This window comes from Mytilus edulis, chromosome 1 (genome assembly GCF_963676685.1).
Source record: "Mytilus edulis chromosome 1, xbMytEdul2.2, whole genome shotgun sequence".
In the NCBI taxonomy this organism is placed as follows: Eukaryota; Metazoa; Mollusca; class Bivalvia; order Mytilida; family Mytilidae; genus Mytilus; species Mytilus edulis.
This window is the reverse complement of record NC_092344.1, coordinates 69066253-69082637: the sequence shown is the minus strand read 5'-3', so window position 1 is coordinate 69082637 and position 16385 is coordinate 69066253. Positions and strand designations below refer to the sequence as shown.

Sequence of the window (16385 nt, the reverse complement as noted above, 5' to 3'; positions counted from 1 at the left end):
AGAAATGCTAAATAAACTTAAACCAAAAATCGAAGAAGAATTTTTAACAGATTCACTTTGGAATAATGGAAATATTAAAATCGGTAGCAGAAGTGTGTTCTATAAAGACTGGGCTGATAACGGTATTTTATTGATTAATGATCTGGTAGATAATGAGGGTAAATTAATGTCGTTTGAGCAATGCAAAAATATTTATGAAATTAAATCTAACTTTCTAGTTTATAATGGAGTTATATCAGCAATAAAATCATATCAAAATTCTCTTAAACATAATATCTCTATAGAAAATCTTAATAAAGTTCATGGACCAATTCTACCAAATAATATTAGAACATTTTTTTTGTCAAATAAAGGGTCAAAAGATATGTATAATGTTTTCTTAGAAAAAAGTAGTACAAGGCCTAGTTGTGAAGATAAATGGTCTCTAAGATTAAATAAAAATTTTGATTGGAAAAAGTGCATAATATGTCTTTCTACACCACAAAAAGCTCTAAACTTCATTGGTTCCAGTACAGAATAGTGCACAGAATCATAGGCACAAATGAATTTTTATTTAAAATTAAGATAAAACAATCAGATAAATGTACCATCTGTAATGAAGCTATTGAAGATATTGAGCACATATTTTGGACATGCCATAAAATTTCAGATTTATGGATTGAACTTGGTGATTGGATTTATAACCAAACACAAATATTGATACCATTTAATATAGATATTATTTTATTTGGAAATTTAGGTAACAACGGAAATAATATGATAAAAAACTTAATAATACTCCTGACAAAATTCTATATTTACAGAACAAAACTATGTGAAAAAAAGGTAAATTTTATAGGACTTAAAAACTACCTCAAAGAATCTCTGGCATTAGAAAAGAATTTATTTTTTTAAAAGAAAACCTTTTCATATGGCCAATATCTGCTGGGACCCCTGGCTTCCAATTTTAGAAGACTAGGTTGATTATCAAACAATTGGTGCATCATGTACCGGAATTATTTTTATGTACATTTCTTTCCTTATCCACATCACCACCTATGTTTAATGATTTGATACTGTTATATGTTGGTTTATATATATATATATGCTTGATGTCTCGTCGATGTTTATAACTACATGTATGTTCCTCCAAGTTATTGCCTGTACGCAAATATTTGAATAAATAAATCCTACAAGATACATTATGAATGCTGTAAGTAAAATAAACTTTTTTTTTTTTTCCCAAAATTCCAAATTTCTGTGATTTTTATTTATTTATTCTTTATATTTTATTTTTTTTATCTATTCAGATTTATTGATCATTCTGTATTGATAATGTTTTAGTTGGATATATTATAATTTACAATGATTTATAAATGTATATATTACAGTTAAAAAAACTAACAAATACTAACCAAATTGACTACGTTTTGTATATGCTACTAACGGTTAACGAGGCCGGGATAAGGTACCGATATTTGATGTATCCACTAACAAATGTCAAACTATCAATAAAGTATGATCAAATTTAAAAAAAAAAAAAAAAAAAAAAAAAAAAAAAAAAAAACTTATAGTGTTTAGTTTTGAAAGAACAAAATATTTGATTATTGGAGGCGGACAATAAATGGTCGCGCTCAGACAAGAAAACCATACCCCATTTAAAGTTAAATGATTAATTTACTTCCTTGTTGATGGATTGTTTCCTGGCTTACTTTGGTAGAGTATTGTTGTATGTTTCACATTCGAGTAACCTATATACGCATGTGTAGAACATGAAATATGAAGACACCGGTGTACTACTATAGTACTTGACTTGTAATAGTGAGCATGTATGAGAAAAATAGAGTGAGCCAATTGTAAGATGCTACAAGATAGACTAACAAGAATGTGTCCATAGTACACGGATGACCCACTCGCATTACGATTTTATATGTTCAGTGGACCGTGAAATTGGGATCAATACTTTAATTTGGCGTTAAAATTAGAAAGATCATATCATAGGGAACATGTGTACTAAGTTTCAAGTTGATTGGACTTTAACTTCATCAAAAAATACCTTGACCAAAAACTTTAACCTGAAGCGGGACGAACAGACGCAAAGACGAACGAACGAACAAACGGACGCACAGACCAGAAAACATAATGCCTCTCTACTATCGAGGGGCAATAAGAATGTATCGAAAATATAGCACAAAAGAAATCATGAAATAACTCAGTGCAATCCCAATCTAAGATGCAAACACATCAAAAGAAAAACAAAATCACACCATATCTCCACATGACACAAAACAAAAACCAACTGCAATCAACAAATAAGACGCAAAGAGTCACAAGAAATTAAAAAAAAAATCCATTCGCGGGCAACTACCGACTTATTATACTGTATGATCGAACACAAACATAGCCAAAATATGACACCAAAGAAATAAGACGCTAAATAAATAACAAGAAATTGCAAGATCAATAAATGATGTATAAAAAACAATTCCGAACGACAATTGGTTAACACAAATAAAAGGAATACAACGATATACATATATGCAATTTCACAATGATCAACACATCCGGGTTACTGTATTGCTCTGATGTAACAAAATGTGTAACAAAACTTTTTTTAAATAATACAGAAATTATGACTGTCGGTGTAAATGTAATTGTTTACGAATAAAACATGTCAAACATGCTAATATTATTTCAAAAAAAATTGTTTTAATCACTTTAAAGTAATGTGATGTTACATATATAGGACGGGTGTGTTCGATGCGTAAATTAATTAACAAACCCCCGTCATATAACATCCAACTTTGAAATTGCGTCCAAATGTCAATTTTAGGTGTGCCACTTTGGGAATGGTCTTAAACGATTGACAATTCATTTATCAATTTTTGTAGTTTTCCCCAGACTTTTTCTATGTCGGGCAAAAAAAAAGTAGCAGTTTTTAAGGAGACCCACTAAATGACGTAACAGCTTGACTTCTGGTCGTTTTGAAAACGATTGTTTGCAAGTTGCATTGTTTTGTACAATATGAAAATTAGATAACGTGAATGCAAATATTTATAATGACTTTACGGAAAGTAACTTTTGTGACATCTTGACAACCGTATACAAAGTTTATTTCACTTTTCTACCTTCTAAACACAAGAGGTCGAATTCTTTAGTTCTATTTAAACCGCATATCGGACTGTTGTATAAACTATTCCTGAAATAATTCGATTGACAATTATATAACGATTTATTTTCCCTTTCACATAATAATTAATAAAAGATATGACTAGCAATTCAATATTGACAAGTTTTCCCTGTGACATGCTATTGATTCAGTCCTAGTGAACATGAATATTAATATTCATCTTACAAAGAATATTTTTGTGGTATGTTATTCATATTCATAAAGTCTGAACCATTGTACTTAACGACATATGTGTGAAATGTTCTGATATGAGACCTGACATTTCAAACATAGTGTTTAGAAAAACTACTGTGTCTATGTAGTTAATATCGTTAAAAGGCAGGACATGCGACTTTTTATATCTTCCCTAAATGAACTCGGTGTCTTTTTAAATATAGGTAAGGTTTTCCTATACATATTAAATATTTTGTTTGAAAATCATATTGATTTATAAAAAAACTAAATTCTAAAGTATATAGTTACTTCGTATTGCTAATCCCTGTCTATAAAAGACACTGTGATAAAGAATTTATATTGCTTGCAGTTTTACAGTGTATACATTTTATTGTTACATTAAAGGATATGTCATAGGCTAAGCAAAAATACGAACTGTTTTTACTATCCGCAATGCTCTTCAACTTTATAAAATTGAGAATGGAAATGGATAATGTGTCAAAGAGACAACAACGTTAACCCGACCATAGAACAGACAACAGCAGAAGATCACCAATATCTCTTCAGCTGGCACCTAAACAAATGTATATACTAGTTCAGTGATAATGGACTTCATACTAAACTCCAAATTATACAAAAGAAACTAAAATTAGAAATAAAACATGACTAACAAAGGCTACAGGCTCCAGACTTGGAACAGGCGCAAACAAGCGGTGGGGTTAAATATGTTTTTGAGATCTCAACCCTCCCCTATACATCTAGCCAATGTAGAAAAGTAAAGGCATAACAATACGCACATTGAAATTCAGTTCGAGAGAAGTGCGAGTCTGATGTCAGAAGATTTAACAAAAGAAAATAAACAAAATGACAATAATACAAAAATAACTACAGACTACTAGCAGTTAATTGACATGCCAGCTCCAGACCTCAATCTAACTGATTGAAAGGTTATGTCTTCATCATAATATGATTACCAGGCACAATCCCTCCCGTCAGGGGTTTAGTATCATACCATCATAACATATATGAGAAGAGCAAACCCGTCATGCCAACAACTGGTTTTTAAATAAATGTTTTAAGTCCCAATACAAAGACTCTATAAGTGAATCAATATTAAAGCCAAAATATGCAATCTTTAATGACCTGACAACAGTATCGTAACTATATCCCTTCTTAATAAGTCTATTTGAAGGTTTTGTTAGCTTCTGAGGTAAATACTGACATTGTGCTTCATAAAGAAAATTACATGAACGTATAAGAAGTCTGTATGTTGACCTATATACTTGTTTGGCTTTCCAATCATTTTGATCTGAGCGTCACTGATGAGTCTTGTGCAGACAAAACGCTTGTCTGGCATATTAAATTATAAGCCTGGTACCCTTGATAACTATTAACGGAGAAAAAGGAATTGATTTTTTCTCTCTATTCTCTCTTGATATATAATACGAAAGCTTGATGCAACAAGCATTTGTGTCACAATGATGCATTCAAGCTTGCAATTTCTATTTCAAACCCTTTCAAAATTTTACACGTTTTCAATTGGATGTCGTTTTTGAGGATGATGAATCATCTTTAATTTTCCTGAAAACTAACCACAAAGAAAGCTATTTATATTTGAGTTTAGTCAAACACATGGAATAAAACAGTAGAAGTTAGAGAAATAAATCAAAATGTGAAAACCTACTTTCAAGACACGGTTGTTAAAAGACAATTCTATTCAATTGATAGTGTTTCATGGTCGCAAACATCTTGACAACACCTGATGATTATAAATATGGAAAGTCCTTTATTAAATAACAAAATCAAGATATGAAACACTTCAAAAGAATGAATCAAAGCACTGTAAGTGCTATAGGCAGTTAACCAAAAACCAAGGCAAACATAATTATGAAAACTGTGGCAATGTTGCTTATTTGTTTTTTTAAAGATTGAAATGAACAAACATTAAACATTCATATATTATACATTTATGTTCATTTAATGTATTAATCATTAAGGCACATAATTCATATTTTATCAAGGTTTTCAAAACGACGCATATATCAAGTACATTTTTTCATGGTCATGAGTTTGCAGTGGTACAAGGTACAAGTTCACAATGATTGCAGTTGTTCTAGTTGATAGTTAATGTTGGTATTAATTGACTGTTAGTAGTTCAATGTAACTTAAGTACGAGCCTGTAAATGTATGAATGAACTTGCTTCCCTGGAAAGAAAACTGAGTTTGTGTTCTACAGTACAAAAGTTATGAGACACAAATCAGACAAATGTTTACTACTACAGGGATCAAAGGTAAGGTCTGACTTGCCCATAGTAAATGTAAATGACCCCACCTTCACCCCAAGTCCATGATGTCTAAGTTTGGAATAAAATGACAGGTAATTATAAAACAGTTGGTCAAACATTCTTTGGCTTGAAAAATAAAGGCAATAGTAGTATACCGGTGTTCAAAACTCATAAATCCATGGACAAAAAACAAAATCGGGGTAACAAACTAAAACTGAGGGAAACGCATTAAATATAAGAGGAGAACAACGACACAACATTAAAATGTAACACACACAGAAACGGACTAAGCATTAGACAAAATCCTATGAGAATAACAAATATAACATCAAAACCAAATACATGAATTCGGGATAGATAAGTACCGTGACACGCGTTATAGTAATGTGAATTCACACTCAAAAATCAGAGAAAACAAACGACACAACGGAAACACAATGTTAAAATGTAACACATACAGAAACGAATAGTATAACAATGGCCATATTCGTGACTTGGTACAGAATATTTTTAAAGGACAAAATGGTGGGTTGAACCTGGTTTTGTGGCATGCCAAACCTCCCTCATTTATGTCCATGTGAAATATAACATTAAAATGACAACACAACATTACAGGACTACAATAATATAAGGCAGGCATTACCTGTAAATGGGGACAAAGTCTGTATGAATTATTTTTTTATAACTTAAATATTTGTTAAAAAAAAGAAACGGAAATACCGTAACGTTTCCGATTTTGGTTCTGTTGTTAGGGATTTTAGTTGTGACGTTATTTACATTATGACGTCATATGCAATGTAAACAAAGAAACGTTATCATCAGGTAACGTTTTTTCATATCAAGGAATTATTAAAAATGAAATTGGTATTGCGCGTTCCTTCCTATTTTATACTAGACTGATAACTATATATTTTACTCAAAGTTTCATACAAACGAGACCGGAAAAAGGAAGTTCATTGTACATTTCTGCGCAGGTCCGGGATTTCAAAACACGACGTAAAAAAAATTGAACGATTTTGAGTTCATTAGTACAATGAAAAATTCGGGAAATTTTCCCGAATTGTTTTTTTTATTGAATTTTCTACTGTTATTGGGGACTTCGTCCCCATATAAATAAATAGGAGAACACAATTGACAAAGAAACAAACGAATAATAGCTAACAAAAGGCAACAAGTTTATAATTTTAATACGCCAGAAGTGCATTTTGTCCACACAAGACTTACTAGTGATGCCCAGATACAAAAGTTTGAAAGTCGAAACAAGTACAAAGTTAAACAGCATCGAGGACCAAAAGTTCAAAAAAGTTGTGCCAAAAACGGCCAGGGTTTTCTGTTAGGTACCAGAACATCCCTATTATTTAGAATAATTTATACTTTTGCGTCAATTTTATTACTACCACTGGGTCGATGCCTCTGCTGGTGGACTATTCGTCCCCGAGGGTATCACCAGCCCAGTAGCCAGTACTTCGGTACTGGCATGAAAAAACGGATTTTTTGTGTTATTAAAATGTCCTGTTACAAAATATTAGAAATTATTATAAATTATGGAATGAATCTCCCTCATGCAAAGCTCTGATTCCTTTCACGGATTTGGCTATACTTTTTGGACCTTTTGGATTATAGCTCTTCATCTTTTATATAAGCTTTGGATTTCAAATATTTTGGCCACGAGCCTCACTGAAGAGACATGTATTGTCGAAATGCGCATCTGGTGCAAGAAAATTAGTACCGTCAATTTTATTTGCAAACAGTAAATTTTATAAAATGACTATACAAAAGATATACATGATAAAACTGAAGTTTTAACTAATTAAGGAAACTACCGAAATAAATACATAACCCGACAAAATGCAACACAAAAAAATAGAATCAAAGCTCCCAAAATTAATAATTCCCATGGCCGCCTGACATTGGGCAAAGTCTAGTACACCTTGGTGAGGTCTAGCAAAGAGATATGCTTATGTGACGCCTATGCGATTGACCTTGTATGTCATTAAATCTTTTTGAAATGACAAACAGGAATGAATATGGTTTAGGAGTTGGTATGTCAATCTTTAACAAGTTCTCAAAACACACACAAGAGGGGGTTGGGTGATCCCAGTGACTTCCCCTATATTGCATTTGATTTGTTATATTGTCCAATACATTAATATATATGGTTGAGGATCTCATCTGTTTCCAAGTTATCAAACAGGCAGGGGTAGGGTGACCCTAAGGACTCTTCCTATATTTCATTTGATTAGTTTTTTTGTCACATACATAAATATATGTTTCATTTAATTTAGAGGTGGGGATCTCGACTGTTTCCAAGTTCTCAAACAGGAGGGGTGGTGTTACCGCAGGGACTCCCCTATAATTCATTTGATTTGTTATATTGTCCCATAGACGAATATATATGGTTTAAAAGTGGGGATCTTGGCCGTTTTCAAATTCTCAAACAGGAAGGAGTAGAGTGGTCCAACGAACTTCACCTTTATTTCATGATTTATTATATTGTACATGAATAAATATGGTTTAGGGGTAGTGATCTTGACTGTTTCCAAGTTCAAAGGCAAGAGGGGGTGGAGTGACCCTAGGGACTTCCCCTATATTTCATTTGATTAGTTTTATAGTCCCATACATGAATGTATATGGTTAAGGGGTCACAGTGGGGATCTCATCCGTTTCAAAGTTATCAAACAGGAGGGTCAGAGTGGCATAAAGGACTCCACCTATATATCATATGATTTGCTTACATTCATATAATTTAGTTGAACTATTTGTGAAAATAAAGTAAGAAACTTCCAGCTATTTTAACCTGGGAACAGTATATCTAACGTTTATATATATGTTTCTGTTTTAACTGACCCATCAAAATTGAGAAAAACATACCCATTGAAATTGCAGGAATATGTTTACATTTTGAAAGCATTTAACATGCATTATCAACATTTATCATATACTTGTATAAAATATTACTAAAATTTTATAGTTCAATAACATTTGAAAATATCAAAAGGCTATGAAAGGATTACTAGGTTTATTGACCAGATTCCTAAGAAACTCCATAGCGGGCTGATAAAGGTACCTTTATTGACTGCTTCCGGAATGTTATTACATGCCTTTCCGTTAATTTCCGTGACGTTTATCACATGCAACTTCGTGCATTTCCGGAAATTTGTTTGAAACGACAAAAGAACGCGGAAAACGGCAAGTGATAAGACTTTTCACAAAATGTTTGAGGAGCAAAAAAGATTTAAGTTAAATATGTTTTGAAAGACATAAATGAGGTAACAATATTATTGAAGAACATGATAATTGTTGTGACAAGATAAATAAAATGCTTGTAATATCAATAAAAACAATTAAAGTTAAGATTTTTTTTTGGTTGTTGGCTGTAAATATTATCTGAAAAAGCAAAGACAAACAAAATTAAATTTTAATAGGGCTGATATCATAACCTTGGGTCGATAAAGGGTCTGATATGAAAAATGCCATGTAATAATCTATACTTATCGCTGATAAAGAAAATTTATTCTGTCACAAGGAAGATATATATATTGTTAGATATACTGTTCCCAGCTGTCACATTGTATTGGATTTTCACATTAAAATTTGTCAAAAAGTAATTTTGAGTTTCTGTATAAAATATTTTCTGCTTTTTCTTTCTTTTACATATATATTTTTGGTTTTCAATTCTAGTGTTTATATGTATTTACCATGCATAGATGTATTTTGTCAACTGTCTGGATTTATTTTAGCTGATCTCGGAATTACCCTTATCCGCTTCCGAAATCGGATCCGATATTGTAATAGTCCTCGGCATACATTTTGTTTTCAATGTTGTTTTCAGTCAGATACAATTTTACTCGATTTACACATTATTTGTCGGAGATTTTCTGCATAGAGCTAGCGGTTGAAAAAACATAAACATCGCTGTCATAAATGATAATGATGAAAATAAGTTTTGAGAGCGTTAATTTGGAGAGTTTGGTAAAAAGGTTTGCAAAGTTTTTTTTAATTTCCTTTCACGGTCCGTCGGCATGTCGAGCGTAGCTAGTTACCAAGTCGAAAGTACAATTTCAAAAGTGGAAGGTCGCGGACCTCGGAACACTGCTAATTTGAACCCCTGCGGCTCCAAAAGATACGAAAGTTTCGTCTAAATTTTAATAGACTACTGATGTAGTTGACTACGTAGGACGACAAACAATATCCAAACGACTTTTGCCATTTGGGAAATCTAAACTAATTGTCTTTATAGAGATTTTCGGCGATTAAATATTTCAAACATTTGTTCTTTGACATCTTAGCGAAAAGCTCAGGGGATAATAAACTACATAAGGATTCCTAATGTGCTCTACTTCCTATGTGCATCTTCAAAACTTCAAAACGATCATTAAAGTTTTTTCTGGTTATATTTTTTGTAATCAAGAATTAAAAGTATGAAAAAACTGTTCAATTAGTTATAAATATCATAATATCCAGCTAGATAATAACAATGGCACGTATTTCAGTATTTATTGGGTAGAACACAAATCTAGGTTGCACTTTGTAAATACAGCTGTTTCTCAAAACACGCCTCTTTTGGGGAGTAATTGAATATTCATAGAAAATTCATTTTGTTTACATACTGGTTCCCAGTTATGCTCTCTGTGTTCCATATCGCAGAGACAGAACTTGGGAATGTTACCAGTAAATAAACACGTGCATGTTGTTTACATTGAAATCTGTGGAAACCTTTCATTCGAGGTAGGGGTAGTTAAGAAAATTAGTGTAAGTTTAAACTCTGAGAAGTTCAGGGTATATAAACGTTGAAAATATGCCGCACAGCCCTATATTTTGACCTTTGAAAAAAATTGTGGTGCATATGAACTTTCAATTCTAGGATAAGATTTTTTTCAAAACTTCATAGTAAAAGTGGTACAGTTTTAGCCATAAAAGGAGTTCCTATGGGAAATTGCATTGTCAATATTTACAGAAATGCAACCTATATAGGGTGAAAAAGGGGAACATTCAGAATTTAACCAAATTTCCTTTATTTCACAGATTTTAAAGCAATTAACTCAAATAAGAAGTTTTATAAATATTTAATGAAGATTGATAGAATCCTTGGCTTTAAATATGATTACTCAGCATAAATTCACAGTTTACAGTATGCATAGTTGACTTAAAGTCCTGGATACAAAATTAAATCATAATATTTGCATATTTGTAAGTTAAATTGTTAAGAAGTGCTTATATTTACTCTTCGCAGTCATTGAAACTCATAGATCCTTCCTGAATATTATTTATGGGGTATTTGTGTCCTTTCAATAACCTAAAAGTAAGCCGCAACACCTAAATCTGCTTTTTTGTCACCACGGCATAATAAATACAAGCTAGAAAAACAAAAATATCTCAAGAAAACTTACAATAGTGTGCTCTATCCTGAATATGTACTAAATATTCCAAATTACTAGAAACAGCAGAATTATTTAGGAAATTTGAGGCCCCAGGGGCAAGAAACATAGAAAATTGCCTACCCCCTGGGTCATAAAACAAATAATTTAACTTGTAAATGCTATGATTTTATGATTTTAAAGTTCTTGATATAGAAAACAATAACTATGCTTGGAAGTTATGCAAAAATCAAATGTTAGCAGTCATCTCTACAACATTTTAAGTGAATTTATATCTCAGACTGGTATCTGCATACATACAACTATTGCAAATATGGCTTTGTTTGAACACTTCTAGTATATATAGTAGATAAATTGTGTCAGATATATGGTTAAAGATGATACTGTTGTGACAAGAATTCTAAATTGACCGTTTGAGGCAGAAAATGTGTTCTTTAATTGACAAATAGGCATACAGTAAGATGTGGACTGGAGACAGAGGCTGGATTGGATACTTTATATAATCTTGAATGTTGTAATGATTGACGGCTAAACATTACATTTATGATATTCTGATATGCTTTCAATGTGTTATCAAAACAGTTTTTAACAGGTTCTAGGCATTTTTTATCAGAAAATATGCAAATAGGGTAAGCTGGCAATAATGAAAGTCTTGTTTTCAAATTCTTTAAAAAATGGAAACAGGGGAGGGGGTATAAAATGTATAGTAAAGAAAAACTTAGAGTATACACAGTGATTTCTTTAAGACTTTAATTCTGATAAATGAGTATTAATGTGAGAAAAACTGATTTTAGAGATTTTTCTATTTGAATAAATGTCTGTATAGGTTGCACTTTGTAAATACAGCTGTTTCTCAAAACACGCCTCTTTTGGGGAGTAATTGAATATTCATAGAAAATTCATTTTGTTTACATACTGGTTCCCAGTTATGCTCTCTGTGTTCCATATCGCAGAGACAGAACTTGGGAATGTTACCAGTAAATAAACACGTGCATGTTGTTTACATTGAAATCTGTGGAAACCTTTCATTCGAGGTAGGGGTAGTTAAGAAAATTAGTGTAAGTTTAAACTCTGAGAAGTTCAGGGTATATAAACGTTGAAAATATGCCGCACAGCCCTATATTTTGACCTTTGAAAAAAATTGTGGTGCATATGAACTTTCAATTCTAGGATAAGATTTTTTTCAAAACTTCATAGTAAAAGTGGTACAGTTTTAGCCATAAAAGGAGTTCCTATGGGAAATTGCATTGTCAATATTTACAGAAATGCAACCTATATAGGGTGAAAAAGGGGAACATTCAGAATTTAACCAAATTTCCTTTATTTCACAGATTTTAAAGCAATTAACTCAAATAAGAAGTTTTATAAATATTTAATGAAGATTGATAGAATCCTTGGCTTTAAATATGATTACTCAGCATAAATTCACAGTTTACAGTATGCATAGTTGACTTAAAGTCCTGGATACAAAATTAAATCATAATATTTGCATATTTGTAAGTTAAATTGTTAAGAAGTGCTTATATTTACTCTTCGCAGTCATTGAAACTCATAGATCCTTCCTGAATATTATTTATGGGGTATTTGTGTCCTTTCAATAACCTAATAGTAAGCCGCAACACCTAAATCTGCTTTTTTGTCACCACGGCATAATAAATACAAGCTAGAAAAACAAAAATATCTCAAGAAAACTTACAATAGTGTGCTCTATCCTGAATATGTACTAAATATTCCAAATTACTAGAAACAGCAGAATTATTTAGGAAATTTGAGGCCCCAGGGGCAAGAAACATAGAAAATTGCCTACCCCCTGGGTCATAAAACAAATAATTTAACTTGTAAATGCTATGATTTTATGATTTTAAAGTTCTTGATATAGAAAACAATAACTATGCTTGGAAGTTATGCAAAAATCAAATGTTAGCAGTCATCTCTACAACATTTTAAGTGAATTTATATCTCAGACTGGTATCTGCATACATACAACTATTGCAAATATGGCTTTGTTTGAACACTTCTAGTATATATAGTAGATAAATTGTGTCAGATATATGGTTAAAGATGATACTGTTGTGACAAGAATTCTAAATTGACCGTTTGAGGCAGAAAATGTGTTCTTTAATTGACAAATAGGCATACAGTAAGATGTGGACTGGAGACAGAGGCTGGATTGGATACTTTATATAATCTTGAATGTTGTAATGATTGACGGCTAAACATTACATTTATGATATTCTGATATGCTTTCAATGTGTTATCAAAACAGTTTTTAACAGGTTCTAGGCATTTTTTATCAGAAAATATGCAAATAGGGTAAGCTGGCAATAATGAAAGTCTTGTTTTCAAATTCTTTAAAAAATTGAAACAGGGGAGGGGGTATAAAATGTATAGTAAAGAAAAACTTAGAGTATACACAGTGATTTCTTTAAGACTTTAATTCTGATAAATGAGTATTAATGTGAGAAAAACTGATTTTAGAGAGTTTTCTATTTGAATAAATGTCTGTATAGGTTGCACTTTGTAAATACAGCTGTTTCTCAAAACACGCCTCTTTTGGGGAGTAATTGAATATTCATAGAAAATTCATTTTGTTTACATACTGGTTCCCAGTTATGCTCTCTGTGTTCCATATCGCAGAGACAGAACTTGGGAATGTTACCAGTAAATAAACACGTGCATGTTGTTTACATTGAAATCTGTGGAAACCTTTCATTCGAGGTAGGGGTAGTTAAGAAAATTAGTGTAAGTTTAAACTCTGAGAAGTTCAGGGTATATAAACGTTGAAAATATGCCGCACAGCCCTATATTTTGACCTTTGAAAAAAATTGTGGTGCATATGAACTTTCAATTCTAGGATAAGATTTTTACAAAACTTCATAGTAAAAGTGGTACAGTTTTAGCCATAAAAGGAGTTCCTATGGGAAATTGCATTGTCAATATTTACAGAAATGCAACCTATATAGGGTGAAAAAGGGGAACATTCAGAATTTAACCAAATTTCCTTTATTTCACAGATTTTAAAGCAATTAACTCAAATAAGAAGTTTTATAAATATTTAATGAAGATTGATAGAATCCTGGGCTTTAAATATGATTACTCAGCATAAATTCACAGTTTACAGTATGCATAGTTGACTTAAAGTCCTGGATACAAAATTAAATCATAATATTTGCATATTTGTAAGTTAAATTGTTAAGAAGTGCTTATATTTACTCTTCGCAGTCATTGAAACTCATAGATCCTTCCTGAATATTATTTATGGGGTATTTGTGTCCTTTCAATAACCTAAAAGTAAGCCGCAACACCTAAATCTGCTTTTTTGTCACCACGGCATAATAAATACAAGCTAGAAAAACAAAAATATCTCAAGAAAACTTACAATAGTGTGCTCTATCCTGAATATGTACTAAATATTCCAAATTACTAGAAACAGCAGAATTATTTAGGAAATTTGAGGCCCCAGGGGCAAGAAACATAGAAAATTGCCTACCCCCTGGGTCATAAAACAAATAATTTAACTTGTAAATGCTATGATTTTATGATTTTAAAGTTCTTGATATAGAAAACAATAACTATGCTTGGAAGTTATGCAAAAATCAAATGTTAGCAGTCATCTCTACAACATTTTAAGTGAATTTATATCTCAGACTGGTATCTGCATACATACAACTATTGCAAATATGGCTTTGTTTGAACACTTCTAGTATATATAGTAGATAAATTGTGTCAGATATATGGTTAAAGATGATACTGTTGTGACAAGAATTCTAAATTGACCGTTTGAGGCAGAAAATGTGTTCTTTAATTGACAAATAGGCATACAGTAAGATGTGGACTGGAGACAGAGGCTGGATTGGATACTTTATATAATCTTGAATGTTGTAATGATTGACTGCTAAACATTACATTTATGATATTCTGATATGCTTTCAATGTGTTATCAAAACAGTTTTTAACAGGTTCTAGGCATTTTTTATCAGAAAATATGCAAATAGGGTAAGCTGGCAATAATGAAAGTCTTGTTTTCAAATTCTTTAAAAAATTGAAACAGGGGAGGGGGTATAAAATGTATAGTAAAGAAAAACTTAGAGTATACACAGTGATTTCTTTAAGACTTTAATTCTGATAAATGAGTATTAATGTGAGAAAAACTGATTTTTAGAGATTTTTCTATTTGAATAAATGTCTGTATAGGTTGCACTTTGTAAATACAGCTGTTTCTCAAAACACGCCTCTTTTGGGGAGTAATTGAATATTCATAGAAAATTCATTTTGTTTACATACTGGTTCCCAGTTAAGTTTTCTATGTTCCATATCGCAGAGACAGAACTTGGGAATGTTACCAGTAAATAAACACGTGCATGTTGTTTACATTGAAATCTGTGGAAACCTTTCATTCGAGGTAGGGGTAGTTAAGAAAATTAGTGTAAGTTTAAACTCTGAGAAGTTCAGGGTATATAAACGTTGAAAATATGCCGCACAGCCCTATATTTTGACCTTTGAAAAAAATTGTGGTGCATATGAACTTTCAATTCTAGGATAAGATTTTTTTCAAAACTTCATAGTAAAAGTGGTACAGTTTTAGCCATAAAAGGAGTTCCTATGGGAAATTGCATTGTCAATATTTACAGAAATGCAACCTCTAGGGTGCTCGCATAAGACAGCTTAACTGCCTTAAAACCGCTGTCATATTCCTGACTTGGTAGAGACATTTCATTATGTAGAAAATGGTAGAGTAGGTTAAATTCAATTTTGTTAGCATTGCGCAGAATGTTCACCAATGAAATTTTACAAATAATGTTTTAATGACAAACATATCGAACTCCGCATTCAGAATTAACGTTCATAAAAGTAACGTTATAAAAAAAGTTGTTTATATGCACTTTATTGGTTAACAATATTTATATGTACATGTTTAAATAATATATCAGAGGAATCATATTTACCAAAACATTAACTTACTCTGTGCAGTAACTGTCAACACACCAATTGTGTGGATGAGTATACCAGGCAACATATCACAACACCAATAAACCTTAGTTCAGTCAGAACTTTAAATCTGTCAAAATACGAAGGCAAAACATGTTAAATAGATATATGCGTTTATATACTATTTGATGATGAAATTGACAAGAAACTAGAATAAAATGCGTTCTTTTGCATGCCTGTCAGTACAGCAGCTTGATGCCTTTGATCTATCATTGTTTTGGGCCCGTGAGCCACAGGTATAATTCGAAGTTAAAAGGGAAAAGTTAGATAGGGCAAAATTTTGAATGGTAAATTTTAACAGAATTTTAGTTATTTTAAAAATGTCTCATGGTTATAACGTCATGTTAATGTTATAAATAAACATAACATCTTTCTTATACATGCAATATATATGATCATATATATTCCCGA

At 31.6% G+C, this 16385-nt stretch overlaps 1 protein-coding gene across 1 annotated transcript in view; it reads right to left on the bottom strand.

The window, feature by feature from the left end:
* Positions 1 to 16045, bottom strand: part of LOC139529960 (multiple epidermal growth factor-like domains protein 10) — a 37004-nt gene extending 20959 nt beyond the window's left edge. Inside the window, exon 1 of the mRNA XM_071325997.1 lies at positions 15948 to 16045. Within this exon, the coding sequence (XP_071182098.1) occupies positions 15948 to 16002 (55 nt within the window). The 5' untranslated portion in view covers positions 16003 to 16045. The remainder of the gene's footprint in view (positions 1 to 15947) is intronic.
* Positions 16046 to 16385: the final 340 nt, after the last annotated feature.